The 15794-nt window shown below is 45.4% G+C and overlaps 1 protein-coding gene across 2 annotated transcripts; it reads right to left on the reverse strand.

The window, feature by feature from the left end:
- Positions 1 to 2517: 2517 nt before the first annotated feature.
- Positions 2518 to 11796, reverse strand: LRRN4 (leucine rich repeat neuronal 4). Of its 2 annotated transcripts, none has more exons than XM_049800337.1 (5): positions 11567 to 11796; positions 9149 to 9728; positions 7717 to 7921; positions 6310 to 6450; positions 2518 to 5155 (listed from the first exon to the last, which is right to left on the reverse strand). In XM_049800337.1, exons 1-5 carry the CDS (start codon positions 11582 to 11584, stop codon positions 3829 to 3831), a joined length of 2271 nt encoding a protein of 756 aa, XP_049656294.1. In that variant the 5' UTR covers positions 11585 to 11796; the 3' UTR covers positions 2518 to 3828. The 2 variants fall into 2 exon arrangements, with proteins under 2 accessions (XP_049656294.1, XP_049656293.1); XM_049800336.1 differs by having other exon boundaries at positions 9149 to 9872.
- Positions 11797 to 15794: the final 3998 nt, after the last annotated feature.

Genomic DNA, 15794 nt, shown 5'->3' on the forward strand with positions numbered 1-15794 from the left:
GCTCCATGAGACTCAGTGGCTGATTTTCAAATTCCGAGTTAGAGATGGAGCAGCAAGCACTTCTGCCATGTCACCCAGGGGATGCCCCGTTGGCCATTTTGGACTTCCTTTGCTTGAACATGGTTCTGTAGAAAGAAGAAAACCTTTGGAAGAAAAGCCAGAAAAAAACCCAACACAAGCAGTCAAAGGCTCTCTACACTTCCCCCAAGTGATGATCTTCTCACAGAAAACCAGGACAAGTTGAACTGTGAAACAGTAAGTGGATTATTAGTTACCTTTTTTTTAATGGGTTGGCTTTTGTTAGCTTCTAAAATTGTTTCAGAGATGTGTGGGTATCCCAGTCACGCTGCCAAAGGTTCGTGTCTTTGGAGTTGGAGGTACAAACAGGATTTGCTGCTGGGTGCAAACAGGAAGAGGGGGAGGAACAACCAGGCAGAGCAGAGCTGGGCAGCTTTCTAACATGGCTTTATGTGTGGGTGGGGAAGTTTCCGTTTTAGCTCCCTGGTTGTTCTTCTCACCGTCCCAGTCCCAAGCAGCACTGTGAGAGCTGGCTCTGCTGCTTGTGTTGATCCACAGTAATGAAAGTACAGGAGACGTCCAAACTGCTTATTAGTTGTGTTTCCAAGAATGACAGCTTTGGGGTTTGAGGTTGGGGAATGGGGATGACATTAATTTTTTTTCTGCAGTTATATTTGATTATGTAGAAGCCAGAAAGTGGGCTTCAAGATAACTGTACCCTGTTGATTAAAATACTGCTTGCTTTTTAGGGTTTACTTTCTGAATCAGTAGGTGCAGCTACAATAAAAAATCTAGAGGGGATAAAGTGGTTCAGTTTTTCTAGAAGTATACAACAGTTTTAAGAACTAGCAATAGGCAGTGCTTTCAAAGAAAGGTTTTATACTTGAAGATTTACTTTGCAAATATTGTGACTTACTTAAATGAAAGTTGCCCTTTTGAATAATTGTCATTTTACCTGTTCTTTGGCTGCAGCAGCTATTTTATTTGCAAGACACACAAGTTCTGGGTGGCAGTGCAGGGGGGACTTTTTTATCCAAGCTGGCATTTTTGATGCATGGCAGAATAAAGCCATTAGCTTTTGTAACTTGAAAATTACTTCAGAGTGTGTATATAATATATCCAAGGAAGAGTGGTTGTAGCTTAGCACAAATATCAGGAAAAAGTGAGGTAAGAGAAGCACTGATTCAAACAGAGGGAAGCACTACCCCTGGCCAGGGGATCTGTGCTTCAGGATTGTTCATCAGCCCAGATGAAACTGGGCTGTTGAGGGTTACTTTAAGTTGGAGCAAGTGGGGGACATGCGAGTGAGACTTAGATATTCGCTTGGCTCCCAGGAAGGGCACTTTTAAAGAATGGGAGGCTCTTGGCTTGAAAGGAGTGAACGTCTGTGAAAAGTCAGGAGAGGCTGGAGTGAGAATTGGTTGGAGAAATCAGTTGTGATAAACCTGCATCACACAGTGGGGAAAGGTTCAAGAGACTGAGGTTGATACGAGGTCACGCTTCTGGGTAGTGTCAGGTTGGAGTGTCCCCTGGTCACTGAGCCTCAGGGAAGTCAAATCGTATTACTGGCAGATTTTCTGCTGGGCTTTGTGGCTTTCTAGTTACATGTTGCAGTAATTATGAGTTGCAATGTTATGAAGGGTAGTTAGACATATCCTCTCAAAATCTCATTTTAAATGGTGTCCTGTTGCTTTGGGCTAACTCATAGTGAAGCTGCAACAATCTTTATTTTCAGTTGCAGTATCTTTTTTGTTGTCCTCTTCTAGAGCTAATCTTCAAGACTATGTAAATTGCTATTCACAAATCTCTTATTTTGCTCCACTTTGTTTCTGTTTCTGGCTAATACCAAAGACCCCAGTTAAGGTCTCTTAGAGCTATGTTGGACAAACACAAGGGAGTATATGATCTTTGTCCCATTTTGGAATAATGAGTCAAAGACTGAAGGTTCCCGCTCACTTCAAATAAAGCATCATTTGCGCCTGCTCACTAGACCTTTCAGAAAATGCAGGAAAAATCAGACCGGAAATAAATATGAAAAACTAAGCCCAAACAAAGGAAGGTCTGAACTACCAGAATGTGAAAATAAAAGAGATTTTCAAAGTGAAAGGTGACGCCATCCCAGCTTTGTCATTTGCAGTTCGCCTCTATTGCGAGTTTTGAGTCATGGGGCTCAGCCAAGCTCAGGACACACACGACAGGAATTTGCAACAAGCATCTGTCCAATGACAGTGTCATTCCCGGCACTGGTGTAGTAGAAAGGAGGAACCTGCACGAAAGGGCTGCAAGCCTGTAGTGGTAAGGATGGCACAAGCCACTTTAAGCACGTACAAAATGAAAGCTCTTATGACACCAGATAACACAAATTAACATAATAAAAACATTACTTTAGGCTGAAAGTCTGTTCCAAAACAACACAATGTTTGAGTTAGTTTCTCAGGCTAAATGTTATAGATGGTAAAGACAACACAAAGATTTAGGTCTTTAACAAAGAACCAGAACTCAACTCTGTAGCTTTTATTTCCATTAATACTGGAAGCATTTAAAAAAAAAATTAACAGAACAGAGACTCTTTTACACTGTATAGCAGCTTTCACTCTCTGAGATCTGGGGCAATTTTACATATTGTATATATACAGCAGCAGTATGCAGTAGCAGAAACACGCACCTACTGAAACATAAACCTATGGGTCTCTGAATAGGAATTATTTCATGGGGACAAACACCTCCCCTTACACAAATATCTCTTTGAATTTTAATGGCAAGCTCCAAGCTGCTGAAGAACTGAAATTCTCAGCATTTCTGATTATTTTTTTAGCAGAAATTAGCACCCAAAAGTACATTTGAAAAATGTCTGCATAACAGTCTGCTGCTAGTGGATGGGATTTCAGTTTTCCAAGTCTCAGCAACATAAGCATTAAATTGTTTCATTACTTGGCTCTTTGCCTCCGTATGAGGTAAATCATCAGCCTGCTAAATCTGTAGATGGGACTGAGCAATCATCACTGCTTAAAACCAATTGTGAAGCAAAGACTAATGTACTCCCCCCCCTTCTGTGGGTTACTGCTGGACTGGAAACGCCTCACTGCCTATAAAGTGGTATTGTGGTAGTACTTGGGAGCCTCAGTTGTGGACAACATCATACAAAGTCAGAATAAAACAATTATCCCTGCCCTAAGGATCCTGCACTGTCCTTTTTTACAATTAACCTTCCTGTTTTTTTTCCTGGGCTGAAGCTGGGCTGAGCAGTTGCAGTCAACTGGAGTTATTTAATGGAGTTAGATCTGCACAGCACCTTGCCACTGAACCCAAGGAGACCTTTCTCTCCTTCCACTAATACTTTCGTTTTGGATAATACCTTTATATGGACATTAGAAGAAACTGAAAACCCAACTTCACTTATGTGAATAAAAGCAGAGCCTATCGTGCTTAGCTAGATGAATCTTGGATCATGGCTCTCAGCAGACTGTATCCATGAGAGAGAGATACTGGAGGCAGACAGCTGGCAAGGCAGCCTCTCACTGTGTGAAATGTATGCTGGTGTATTTGTAGGTGATTATAAAAACAACTTTTTAAGGTTAGTGTCTAGGTTTGCTGCTGCTCAGCACATGAACAAGAGTCCAAAGGCTTTTTCTGTTTGACTACCTTCATTATTAGTTTTCTTTTTTGTGTGTTTTTCTCTCCCTTAGAAACGTAAGGGATATGGAGTCTAATGTTTCATAGTTTTGCTGAAGGACATTCTGAGAGTCGCACGAAATCATACCAAGGTGACAGAGACGGTGGGCTTTGAATGTATAGAACAATCACCTAGAGCTAATTAGTGGTTTGTACTTTTAACGGATAATCAAATGCTGGGTTCTTGTAAGAGACTAAGTGTGTACCATATTGCTCACTCTGAGGCTTTTTACATGCCTTACACAGACATACAGACAAAATAATTGTGGAAATGAGAAAGAGCCCGCTTGCTGCAGACAGAGCAACAAAGACAGACTTGTAGCTGGGTTTTGTTTTAAATCTGGTGCATGAATTACCTGGAATTCCCTGACTTGCTGTCTGGCTTGACCCTGCTTTGTTTGAAGCAGTCACGCAAATGTGGTAAGTGGTGTATGGTAATAGATTATACAGAGTGTACTGCCTTGCTGTGGAATAAATATTGTCCAGGACAAACTGTCTGTCCTCATTGCTGTGGGACAGTGTCAGCTCATAGGTGTGAACAACTGAATTTGGGGCGCACCAGCGTATCTGTGCAGAGCTGTCTGTAACTTCAGACACCTCTCTGAGCCTTGGTGGATCTGGAACCTCATCTTCCCTCGACATGCCAGGACATAAACATTGGGATGCACTCTGAAGTTCACTGCATGGTTTCTGAAGGTGCCTGCAAGGATTGTAGTCACAGGAGGTGTATGCCAGTTGCACTGGGGTTTCCGTCGACTGTTCATCATAATCGTAGTCGTCTACATAGTGTATCAGTGATCTGGTGGATGCAGGCTCTGACCGAGCATTGCTCCTTGTGGAGTTCAGGTGTTGTAGGGTTGTTTGTGGTGTACCTTCCCCAGCATGAGTGGCAGAAGTGTGGATATAATGGTTAGTTGCATCGGGGTTTCCTGTTGCTCTAGTAGAATAATCACTAGTAGGCTGGTTGGATGGGCCTTCCTGGGGAAACATCGCATTGGTTGTTCTGAGATCTCTCTTCAGCAGATCTGTTTCAGTTTGACTTGTGGAGCCATAATCTGAGGACTGACTGTAGAGTTCTTTGAGAATACCCAAGGAGATGGTTATGGATGCGAAGGAAGGGGGATTGCTCGTGGATTCAGAAAATGCCTCCTCGTGGGAGGAACTGTTGGCTTTTCTGAGCATCGGCTCAGTTGGATTGGCTGCCATCGTGCTTGTTACGTTCCTCTGAATTAGGGAGCTGGTGTAAGTGTCTTTGGTTAGCGGAGCAGAGTCTGTTGTTGTTACTACAGTAGTGGCATCATAACTGGTAAGGCTGAAAGCATCGTGTTCAGGAGAGGGTGTGTTTGAATCGGGCAGTGTAACGTTTCTCTCAGACTGGCATTTATCGTAGAGCTCTAGCAGTGAAAAAGATGTTGAAGGTCTGCCCCAGTCTTTGTGGGATGTGTTGCAAAAAGTCTCCCAAGCCCTGCAGAGGAGACAAATTAGAATAGACAAGATCCCCAAGAACATGACAGGCTCCTGTAAGGCTACTTGGATTGGAACTGGCAACCTGCTGTCCCAAAACAGTCTTTATATTAAAGAAGACATGAAACCTAGACCAAAGCTAGGTTGTCTTAACAATAGTCCTGTGCTTGGCAGATGGCTTTCCACAGCACTGGGAATGGCTTTTGGTTTTCTTAAGGTGCAGGAATATCTTTTGCCTGAGAGGAAGCATCCTTTGGTAGAAGGACTGTGAACCTTAGCAAGAGTGTCGGGGTTCAAGGCAGCTTCTTGTAAAGGGTCAGATTTTAATGCCACCCTAAAAGGGGAACACATGCAGAGAGATGTAACAGGGTCCCCGAGATCCTTCAGCCAGCTGGTTTAGGCAGCTGGAGCTGTGCTGGCACGGGATGTGCTTTTAAATGACTAAGCTCGAGTTCTTTCTTTACTCACACATCGCATGTTTTTGTAAAGAATGCAACTGCTAAGCCCATACTGATGAGAAACAATCTAATTTTAACACCCTACTTCCCTTCTCTCCCCTACGGATGACAAATCTTCTTGGTGGCCTTTCAAAAGGAAGAGAGATCATACATATGCAAAGTACTTCTTTTAACTACAGCTTATTGTAATTAGTCTGTAAAACTGTAGGAGAGCATGAAAACAATAGGTGACAAATGGTGCTATTTGCAAGGGGTTTCGTTGACTGACTGTGCTGATGGGAATGCAAGGGCAAGGAGGAAATAACTTGCTAAAGTTCTTGCAAAATCTTCCAGTTCCTGCTCCCAGTGCTGGCCCATCAAGGCCACCAAGCCAGCACATTTTTTGTCTCCAGCTAATAGAGAAATATGAACCAAAATGGAGACAATATAAGCTATTGTCACCTTAAAGTAGAATCCACAGCTAATAACACTTTATACTGTTCTACATGTGCCCATCACATTTGTCAACATTCAAGTGTAATTCAGCTGTGCTTTGTCCCTGAAGGGGACTTTATTTTGCATTTCTACCTCTCCTGGAAGGGAGGAACACACAAGGAATTTGAATAACTTAGATGGTAGTGAATCTTTGGTCCCCAAATAACTTACACATTTAAGTTGCATATGAAGAGCATTACTTTATCTCCTTGAATTCACTTACTTTTGCAGCACAACTTTCCTGGGGTTGGAGAGCAGCCAGGAGAGCTGGCAGTCGCATAACAGAGGATTTCCGTACAAGTTGATGATGATGCTATCTGATGAATTGGTGGTATTCCAAGCATTAAAGGAACTCAGGTTACAGCTACAAGATGACAAATGCAATAATTAGCAAACTCTGAGCTCTCCTCTCTGCTATCATGCATTCAGCTACACTTTTTACTATACCATTTTTGTAGCTTCTTTCTCAGTCTGCTTGTAACAGCTTGACTTTCTCTACACCAGTCATCCTCTTCATGTTAACTGCCTCCTTCATAATATAGACTGTCACCTACTGAAGTCAAATGACTAATAAGACCTTGCTTGCCTTTACTGTTAAGCTGCCCTAGCTGCAGAAGTAGTGTGATGATGTGACTTCCCTGCAGTCTGAGTGCCCACATGCTCTCTTCTGTCTATGACTCCTTTGGTTTTTACTAGCACTTTGAACTTGTATTCCTGCTGGTACTGTAAAATGCTGTGTAAATTCAGTGTGGCAATCTGGTGGGGGATGGAATCTGTTGGGGTTTTTTGCTTAAATGCATTTATTCTCCTGAAACTGGTTCCTAGAGCACAGCCAGTGCTCTAGTGTTTGGTTCTGATATACTTATAATCTGGGCCCATATCACAGAAATCTTTATGGTGCTCTCCAGACTTTTCCTTTATGCTGAATGTTATGTGTGCAGTTTACCTACTCTTATTTTGATAAATCACTTTCAACCTTTTGTTTCCCTTAGTATTTCAACAGATGTGTGACATACCGAGTAAATCACACTGAGGTGTTACCTCTAGAATTAGGACTAAACCATTGCTTTTACTAATGCTGAACAAGGAACCCCATTAATCTCTCACACTAAAAGTGGGAGAGACAGGATTTTTGACTGCTTCCAAGGTGCAGATTTTAGGAAACTCTCAGCATTCAACCTTTGTAGACCAAGGAATCCTCAGTGACCCGCTTCTCCTCTGGTGAGACATTGCCATTGTAGATGTTGGAAGCATGGTCTGTATCGCAAGTGTGCTTCAGTGGATCTATGCTAATCTTAACAGCACTAGATGAATTCATCCATTGGACTAGAGATAAGGCAGAAAAGTGGAAACATGATGGATGCAATTGCAAGCAACCAGTAACTGTGCTATCAGTCTCATGCCACCTCTTCTGGCTGTATCAGCTCTTCTGCTCTGTCAGGTCTACATCACAGGCTTTACATGCCATATCTGAGTACAAGACAGTTTCTCGATGGCATGCAAGCCCATCCCTCCTTCCTAAATATTTAATAACAAGCAAACTCTGCATAAAAATCAGCTCCTAGGCACCATGGTGCTGTGAGGCAAAGGCAACATTATGTGAGGAAGAACGAAAAAGAAAATAACTCACTTCTCAAACGAGAGATGGCTCAGATGAGGAGCACTGTCAAACATCTCTGTCCTCACAAAACCCAGTGAGTGGGAGTCTTGACAGTTCAGCTCGTGGAGACCAGGCATGGACTTGAAGAAGTCAGTATCAAGGCTTCTTAATCGTGACATCTTTGTCAGGTGGAGTGATCGGAGGTTGGGCAAGTCTCTGGCCCACTCTAGTTGAACTGAAGCAGAAAAAAGATTTATACGTGTTGCCTAAATAGAGCATTCTTACGGATTTCTGCCTAGAAAAAAGTTTTGAATTCACAGAGATATAAAATATCTCTGTGATCTTCTGCAGCTATTCTCTTTGGAAAAGGAATAGAACAAAAATAAATACAGCAGTATATAAACACCCATGCAATCACATTTTTTTAATATTACCTGCAGGTCATCCTGTCATAGGGCAGAGGAAAAGAAGGGAATATAGAAGAGCAATGAAGCTGATAAGAGGTATGGATTAGCTTTCCTATTAAGTGAGATTAAATGAACAAGGATTTCTCTGCTCGGAGAAGTAGTGGTTGGGAGTTGATCAGAGAGGTCTACAGAGTCCTGACTGGTGTGAGAAAGGCAAATAACTTCATTTTTCTCCTAGCACAGGAAAAAGAGCTGGGAGGCATGAAACTGAAAGAATAGGTCTTATACAAAAGTGCCTTTCCACCCCACAACTGAATTGTGTAATTTGCTACCACAAGAGGGATTAGGCAAATTCATGAAGGCAATTTGGTGGTGTATCTGTTAAATGGGAGTTGAGGTGAAACCTCTAGCTTGAGGAGTCCCTAAGGTCCTGGCTCTGCCTCAGGCTGAGAGCAGCTGGGCAAGGCATCTAACATATGTCCGCCTCAGCACCTCAATTATAAACTGAGCCTGGCAGGGGAGGCAGACAAAAGAAAAAAACCATGCTGTAAATTGCTCAGGGCAGGGATTGTCTCCCTGTGCGGAAGTACTTGGCTGGTTGCGGTTGACACAAAAAGCCTCTCTCTGTGCTACTGCAATACAGTGTTATAAAGCAGAGTGTAACTGTGTAACTGTGTAACAATAGACACAGATTTCAGCAGTGTGTCTGGAAAGAGAAATGAATTCCCTCCTGCATGTCCCAAAGCTAATCTCAGGGCTGATGGTGGAATTAGGATAGATGTGGGGAACAACAGTGGGACAAATATTCCTGTTTGGTGGTGTCCATTCTCTGCCCTTCTTTTCGGAGGCTGGTCTGCGTGAGGATTTCCCCCCAGCGGTTGCATCACAGCTGGAGAGTGCATTGCATGCTTGGACCAGCTGTTTGCAGCTTTCAGTGTAGGGTATTCCCCCTCCAGCCTGGGCTTAGCCAGGATGGGAGCCATCATCCCACCAAGGCTTCTGCTCCTCCTGGCCTGACCAAGCCCCATGTTACAGTGGGAAATCCAGAAACTTACTTTTCTCAAGAAAGGTCCCGCTCAGATCAAGCACGCTGATGATGTTTCCAGGCCTGTTCGTGGCCTCACTGGGAGATGTGCTGATGGTAAAAGCAGACTCCCTAATTCCTCTGCTGTCATCCTGCCCGAGCAGTGTTGCAGAGAGGTTCAGGAACTGTAGTTGAGGGTAACAGGAAAAAGCCAGTGGCTGGATTTCAATCAATGGATTTCCAGCCAGGGACAACCACCTCAAGTTAGGCAGGGCAGAGCTGTGGCATGATGGCACAGAGGACAGCTTATTAAAGCTTAAGTCCAGGGAGAGGAGGCTGCTGAGGGCTTCAGATCCCCATCGAACTGCCTGGAGATGGTTCTGCCTCAGCGAGAGGGTGCGCAGCTGTGGGAGGTTTGCTATTTCCATGCCATTCACCTCTTCTAAGAGGTTGTTGCTGAGATCCAGGGTCTCCAGGGTCTCCGGAAGGCAGACAGGGAAAGCTGTCAGGCTGCTGTTGGTCAGCTGCAGGGTGATCCAGGTCCTGTTCTTCTGATCCTCACAGGACATGCTGGTGAGATTAACGTTCTCCCAAGAGTCTTCCTGAGCCAGCTGGAAAAAGGTGGTGACGACCCTGGATGCTGCAGGCTCTGCTCTGCTCACAGGGCCCGATGCTGTGTTCCCCACCAGCAGAGAGAGGATGAGCAAATATGAAAACATCCTTCTCCTGAGTGGCTTGCAATTAACTTGCAAGATCTGTTTGGTTTTTGTTTCAGGGAGGGGAAAACAAAACATCACAGTTAAGAGCTAAATTAAATCCCTCCAGGCAGCTACAAGCTATTTAAAAGTGAAACATTTGCGAGTCCTTTCCTATTACTTCCAGACATCGGAAGTGATAATTAATGTCTCTTCTGTAATTAAGCCTGAGTAAACATGAACCCTTGGGGACAGAAGTATCATGCAATCTTAGTTTGAGTGTACCTACAGTTTTTCATGCAGAAAGCAACCAAATTGTATCATGTGTCTGGTTCCCACACCAGTACCCTCAGCACCAGGCTGGCACCGGGAACAGCAGCAGCATAGAAGGTGGGCTCCCCAGCAGCACAGGGTACAAGTGAGTGCCAGTGCTACTCCAGTATAAAAATACCAGTTGGTACTATACTGGACAAGCTGCAGGAGAGGGATATTGCCATGTTATGGGAGTTGGCTTTTATACGTGATTGCGTATTGCTCTCTGCAGGGCTGTCCTGCTGCGTAGCGTCCAGTTTGGGTGGTCTGCTGGGAAGAGTTATCTAATGGGATGATACCCAAGCAACAGGGCTAGGATCAGGTGTGACCGTGGCAAGGGGTATTTTTCTGTGAGGTTGGCTGTACAAAGCAAATGTACAGATCCAAAGGCAGGGGAGGGTTGTCAAACATTAAAGGACATAGGAGCCCAAACTGGGCTGAGCTGCAATGGGGTGGGCAGGTAAAAGTGCCTTTCCTATGTTAGGAAGGGCTTTTCTTCCCTTGGCAGAAGTTGAAGCAGCAAAAGCCCAGGGCTCCCGTGGGCTCTGCCAGGGCAGTTCTGACCCGTTCTGAGTGACAGCCACGGTGGGGACCCTAAAGGCACTTTGAGACTCGCCCTCCTCCTCTGCTCCTGATCTGCTGGCAGTGCCCCGGAGCCTGTCTGCCAGGCGGTGGCAGGGCTGGGGCCCTGCTGCAGGTGAAAGCTGCAGGCATGCTATGCACTCCAACTCCTGGGGAAAGGATGTACTGAAAATGGAGGTCCTGAACCACATTTCCGTGAAAGTGGTCAGAAACTGGGAGTATGCTCCTGGATCAGGGCCCCAAAGGCCTCGGTACCAAGAATCATGTTATTCAGTGTTACAGTTTCCTCTTTGTCCCACCCCAGCTTTGTCATTTAAACAAACAAAAAAAAAAAAAAAAAAAAAAGAAAGAAAGAAAGAAGAAAAGTCCTAAATGACTTCTCCAAGGCTGTGCAGGTAGTCTTTGTTAGAGGAGGGAATTAACCAGAGCTCCAAACTAGTGCTTTTCTTACTGAGCTGTCTTTTGTGCTGCCAGGCATTATAACGATCATTCCCCATCCAAAAATAATTACAGTGTAGGGAGGTGACTGAAGCCCCATGTAGTATAAAATATCAGACTTATTCCAAACCTTAATAGCCATTTGCTGTCCCTGAATGGTGCCAGGTCTTGCCTAGACTGTCATTTGTTGCTGCCATCTCAGGTTTGAAGTAGGGACCAGCAAAGTAGTATAATTTGGTTGCCTGTGTCTTTTTGTTATTAGGAACCAGGCAAGGGCTGAGCAGCCTGAGGGCTTCTTGGTCACCGGAGCTGCTGGATTCCCAGCACATGGCAGGGAGAGGATGGGAGGAATGGGACTGCTGGATCCTGATCTTAGATTTAATCTTACTCCCTGGCTCTAAACCGCATCCGCTTGCACATACCTGTCCAGAAGTTCTCATGCCTCGTGCCTCCGCTGTGTGTGGCTCCGATTGCCTGGCCTTGATTTTATACACTTCGGTGACTCAGCTGAGAGCGTGAAATGCCTCTTTTCTGTTCCCGGCTTTCCCTGCTTGTGGCTCTGCCTACCAGCGCAGGCGAGGTTTGTTCCTGGCTCGCTCCCCCGCATCCAGCTTTCCCCTGCCTGGAGAGGGGGTGGCTCCAGGCAGCTTTCCCGCTCCCTTGGCCCTAGCAGGAGGTGGGTGGGAGGGCTCTTATTTCCCAATCCTCAGGCAGGACTGCTGGTCTGTCTTTGTCTAAGCAGAGGGGGGGTAAAGGGAAAAGATCAGTGTCTGTAGTCCCAACTCTCATGTCTTCCACTGATAGGGGGGAAGGGAGAGGAATTATTGTGTTTCTTTGCTGACAAGTCATGATGATGTAAAGCTAAGGCTCTGTCTGCTGACACGGGCTTTGGTTGCTCTCTAGGCGCCAATAAAAGGCCTCAAGTGTTTATATTTCTCCCTAGGACTCTTGCACTTGTGAATAAGTCCTGGAAATATTCACGCAGGACAAATGACTTTTCTAAAGAGGCCCTTCAGAAATCTCAAAAGTGAAGCTCTCACCTGCTGCTCCTGCAGAGAGGAATTCTCTCAGCCGATGGAGAGGGCCTGCAGCATCTCACACTGCATGTGACAAACATGGGAGGCCTCTCCCAGTCCCGCTGTGCGTGGGTTGCATTCTCTGTTCTGCATCTGCTGTACTGCGTGGTTTGGCAGAATTCCCATTCAGCTCCTTCTCTCATCCTTTGCTGGATAAGTAAGACTGACAATGTAAAACATCTCCCACCAAGGGACCTGCCCTGAGCTGGGTTTCTTAGCATTCCCACCATTCAAATAATAGTTAGGCTGGTCAAGGGCTGAGAATAAAGCCAGGAGCTGGAAAGGGATGAATTAAGAGATCGTTCCACAGTAAATGCAAAAGGATGGTTGTTCAGAAGCTACTATAAGACAATTAATGATTACAATTTTCAGGGAGAACAGTAGTCAGTGCTTTTCATTTGTCAGGACAACAAAACAGTTCCATGACACAGACCTCACAGACTTGTATGCTTTGGTGCTAAAGTGCAGATAAAGGTCTTGCTTTCCCAAAAACCTTGAGTCTGCATGTACACAGACCTTATCTGTTACCCGTGTCATTCATTATCTGCATGAGGAGGGAGCCTTGAAAAACACCAGAACATCCACAGAACAAGATATAGTCTTGTAGCAGGACTTTCTGGAGCCATTGCAGTTCCCTTGGAGGCTGGGAGAGATGTACAGGTTGTTCCAGTGTGGAATGGCTCTAAGGCAAGACAAATAGTTTCCTAAATGAGGGGCTAATCCCACAGATTAACTCTGGTGGAGCAGCTCACAGGCCTGGGTTTAGGGCAGCATGCAGGCCAGGCACGTGCGCACTAACAGGTACCTTCAGAGATCTGCACTCTCTTAGGTTCAAAGGGCAAACTGGAGCAGGTTAAAAAAATCTGAAGAATTTGGTATAATAGGAGGTAAATCCAGCCCTTGCCAGGCTGGTGGAAATCCCACCTTCCCTTTGGCTTTGCAGACCTGCTGGCTGCAAAGCTCCTCTTTGAGAAAGCAGGGAGCGGGGAGTTGGCCTTGCTTTGCCTTGGGCAATTAAGTACCCATGTTGCGTTTGCTGCCCTTAACTCAGTATTTACGGACAGTGAATTTTCATTGGTTATTTTATTGGTTTTAATCTCTTATAAAATTACTCCATGAAACCTGGTGAGCCAAACGCTGCCTTGCTTTTAATGTGTTCAACCTTACTGACTTAATTTTGGAGGCTGAGACAAGCAGCCTTGTAAGACTGGAAAAGCGGCCCAGCAAGTGGGCCACTCATTTCAGTGAAGGTGGAAGGGAGGTGGAGTCTTTGCCCAGAGGCCTTGATTTCCGAGTGATACGAACCTCTTGAAAGAAGCAGAGCACCTTTGGAAAATGAGCTTTTGTTATTTCTATCTTCCACCTTTGTCTCTGCTTTTTGGATGCCTAGTTTTTGAAGCAGGCTTTGTATTTTCCCAGCTCTTTGCCTAGCTGCAAACTCTAATCATCTGGAACTTTACTGCTATGGTACTACATCTCAAACAGTTGCCCAGATACTGGTGAAAGTTTCCCAGGGCAGACAGCAGCGCGCTCTCACCAGTTTCTTTGAAATCATCTGGTAGCAGCAGGCAGAGATTTCCCCTTTGTGAGTCACTTTGGCCTGTTCTCATGTAGCTGCGTTTCTTCAGTTTATTCCTCTCTTTTTTTCTACTTTTCTAAGAGTTCCAGTGGCAACCTGGGGGAACGTTTAGTAAAGGCAGACGTTTTTGTCAGCCTTTTCACATGGATGATGCACAAAGAGCTGAACCAGACACCCCCTCCCCGGGGCTGATTCAGTGCTGCACAAACCCCCTCTGCCTGCAGGAATGCTAGGGATGAGCCCTGCATTCCTTAGTGACACCAAGATAAGCAGAAGCATGGGGAGAGCAGGAGAAGGTGAGGATGGTACCAGGCTGTAAAGTTTAAGAGATGAATGTTTCTCACTGGCCGTGATCCAAGTGATGGTTAAGGACGAAAATATCCTGAAAAAATCTGGAGAATGGCTTTTAAAGCCAACAAAAGAAAAGAAGTATTTTGCAGGTCAGTCCACAGAGCAAGCACAAGCAAGACATTTTCCTACAGAGAACAGGGAGAGAATGCAAGAACAGGATTATTTAGCCTGAAGTTTCAGAAAACTAGGGGGGGGGGGGGGGGAGTGTTGTCCGCTGCAGTAACGCATGCTGAAGGCAGCGGTGAAATCCCCTACGGAATTTGTTGTAAGTAAGAACAGACAGCAGCCATCTGACTTCGGTAGTGTTTTACCCTGACCTGACTTTGGTTTAATTAAGCACGATGGGCAGAATAGGGTTGCAGCTGAACCGAGGTATTAGTTTCCTAAAGGTTTTTGTTATCATCTGAACAACATTCCTGTCCAGGCTTTTGTCTCTGCATTGTGAAATTTCAGGGCAGACGCCCTTGTCCTGCTTTCACTCTCTCTAAAACATCTCACACATCTGGCACTGTGTAATTAGTAACTCCGTTGCTCCAGACCACGGAGCCTATGGTCTTTAACCCTATGTATAATCCAGGTGGTACAAACAAGGGAAAGCCAAGTCTAAGCAGGCTATCGCATGAGTAAGGGAGGGTGTGGTACCTCATGCCCATTAAGGGTAACGTCTGGAATCTGGCTGGGACATGCTGGGTGACGCGGGGTGGGATGAAAGATGACTCGAGATGCTGTGGCTGGCCCTTAGCTGGGCTGGTACAAGTGCCAGGCAGAGCAGGCTGGTGCAGGCCTCCCCTTAGGAGCTGCCGACCCTATCCAGCCTGGAATTGTGGAGGTGCAGGAGTGCCCTGGGTCGTGCCTTCCCGTTCTGACCTCTCCAGGGACTGCTTGTAGGAAGCGGAGCTACAGTCACATGCAGTGCTGAAAGCAGCTGGATAAAACCAGATTTCTTTCCTAAGTGTTGCCTAACTATCATGGAAAAGCCTTGCAAGGTGAGTACAGCAAGGAGAAAAGACAGCTAATGATCTAAAAAAATGTGGAGAGAGGACAGCAGCAAGGGATCATTCCCTTAAAGCTAAAATGATAAAGGGTGGGGCTTACAGCCAGCCAGGATGAGCTGGCAGAGCTCTTCCTTGCAGAGCAGCAGGAATTCTTTACTTGAAAGACAGTGACACATGGAGTGAGACTAAGGGAGGGGCAGGAAAGAAAATGGAAATATTTGATAGTTTCTCTGAAATCCCAGTCCAGACAACTTGGACTGCAAGTAGGCATGTTTGTTTAGCAGTAAAATGAGCCACGCACTCTGCTAACGAGAACTACATTGAAAGTTGTGTGACAAGCTCTGCTCCAAGAGTGGCAAGCATGGGGCTGGGGTTCCCGATGAACAATTTATGGGAGTCTTGTCATTGCTGAATAAGGGGCTCTAATGCAGGCATGGTCACGATCCTGACTGCAAAGTCTAGGTGGAGGCTGAGTCTGGAAGAAGGCTGTGTGTGGAAGAAGTGCTGGCACTAAGATATGCATTCAGCTCTCCCATGGCACCCTTCGGCAGGTTTTAAATATTGCAAGTGTTTGGACTTGGACTATCTGTTATAGGCATTTCTCAGACTGAAGAAAAACTGGATGGTCCCTCAGCCCCTGTGTAAACAG

This window comes from Accipiter gentilis, chromosome 5 (assembly GCF_929443795.1).
Source record: "Accipiter gentilis chromosome 5, bAccGen1.1, whole genome shotgun sequence".
NCBI lineage: Eukaryota > Metazoa > Chordata > Aves > Accipitriformes > Accipitridae > Astur > Astur gentilis.

Coding starts and splice junctions, on each gene's coding strand:
- LRRN4 (XM_049800336.1), bottom strand. Junction 6,451..7,716: donor AGCCATCTCTCGTTTGAGAA/GTGAGTTATTTT, acceptor GTCATCTTGTAG/CTGTAACCTGAGTTCCTTTA. Junction 5,156..6,309: donor AGGAAAGTTGTGCTGCAAAA/GTAAGTGAATTC, acceptor TCTCCTCTGCAG/GGCTTGGGAGACTTTTTGCA.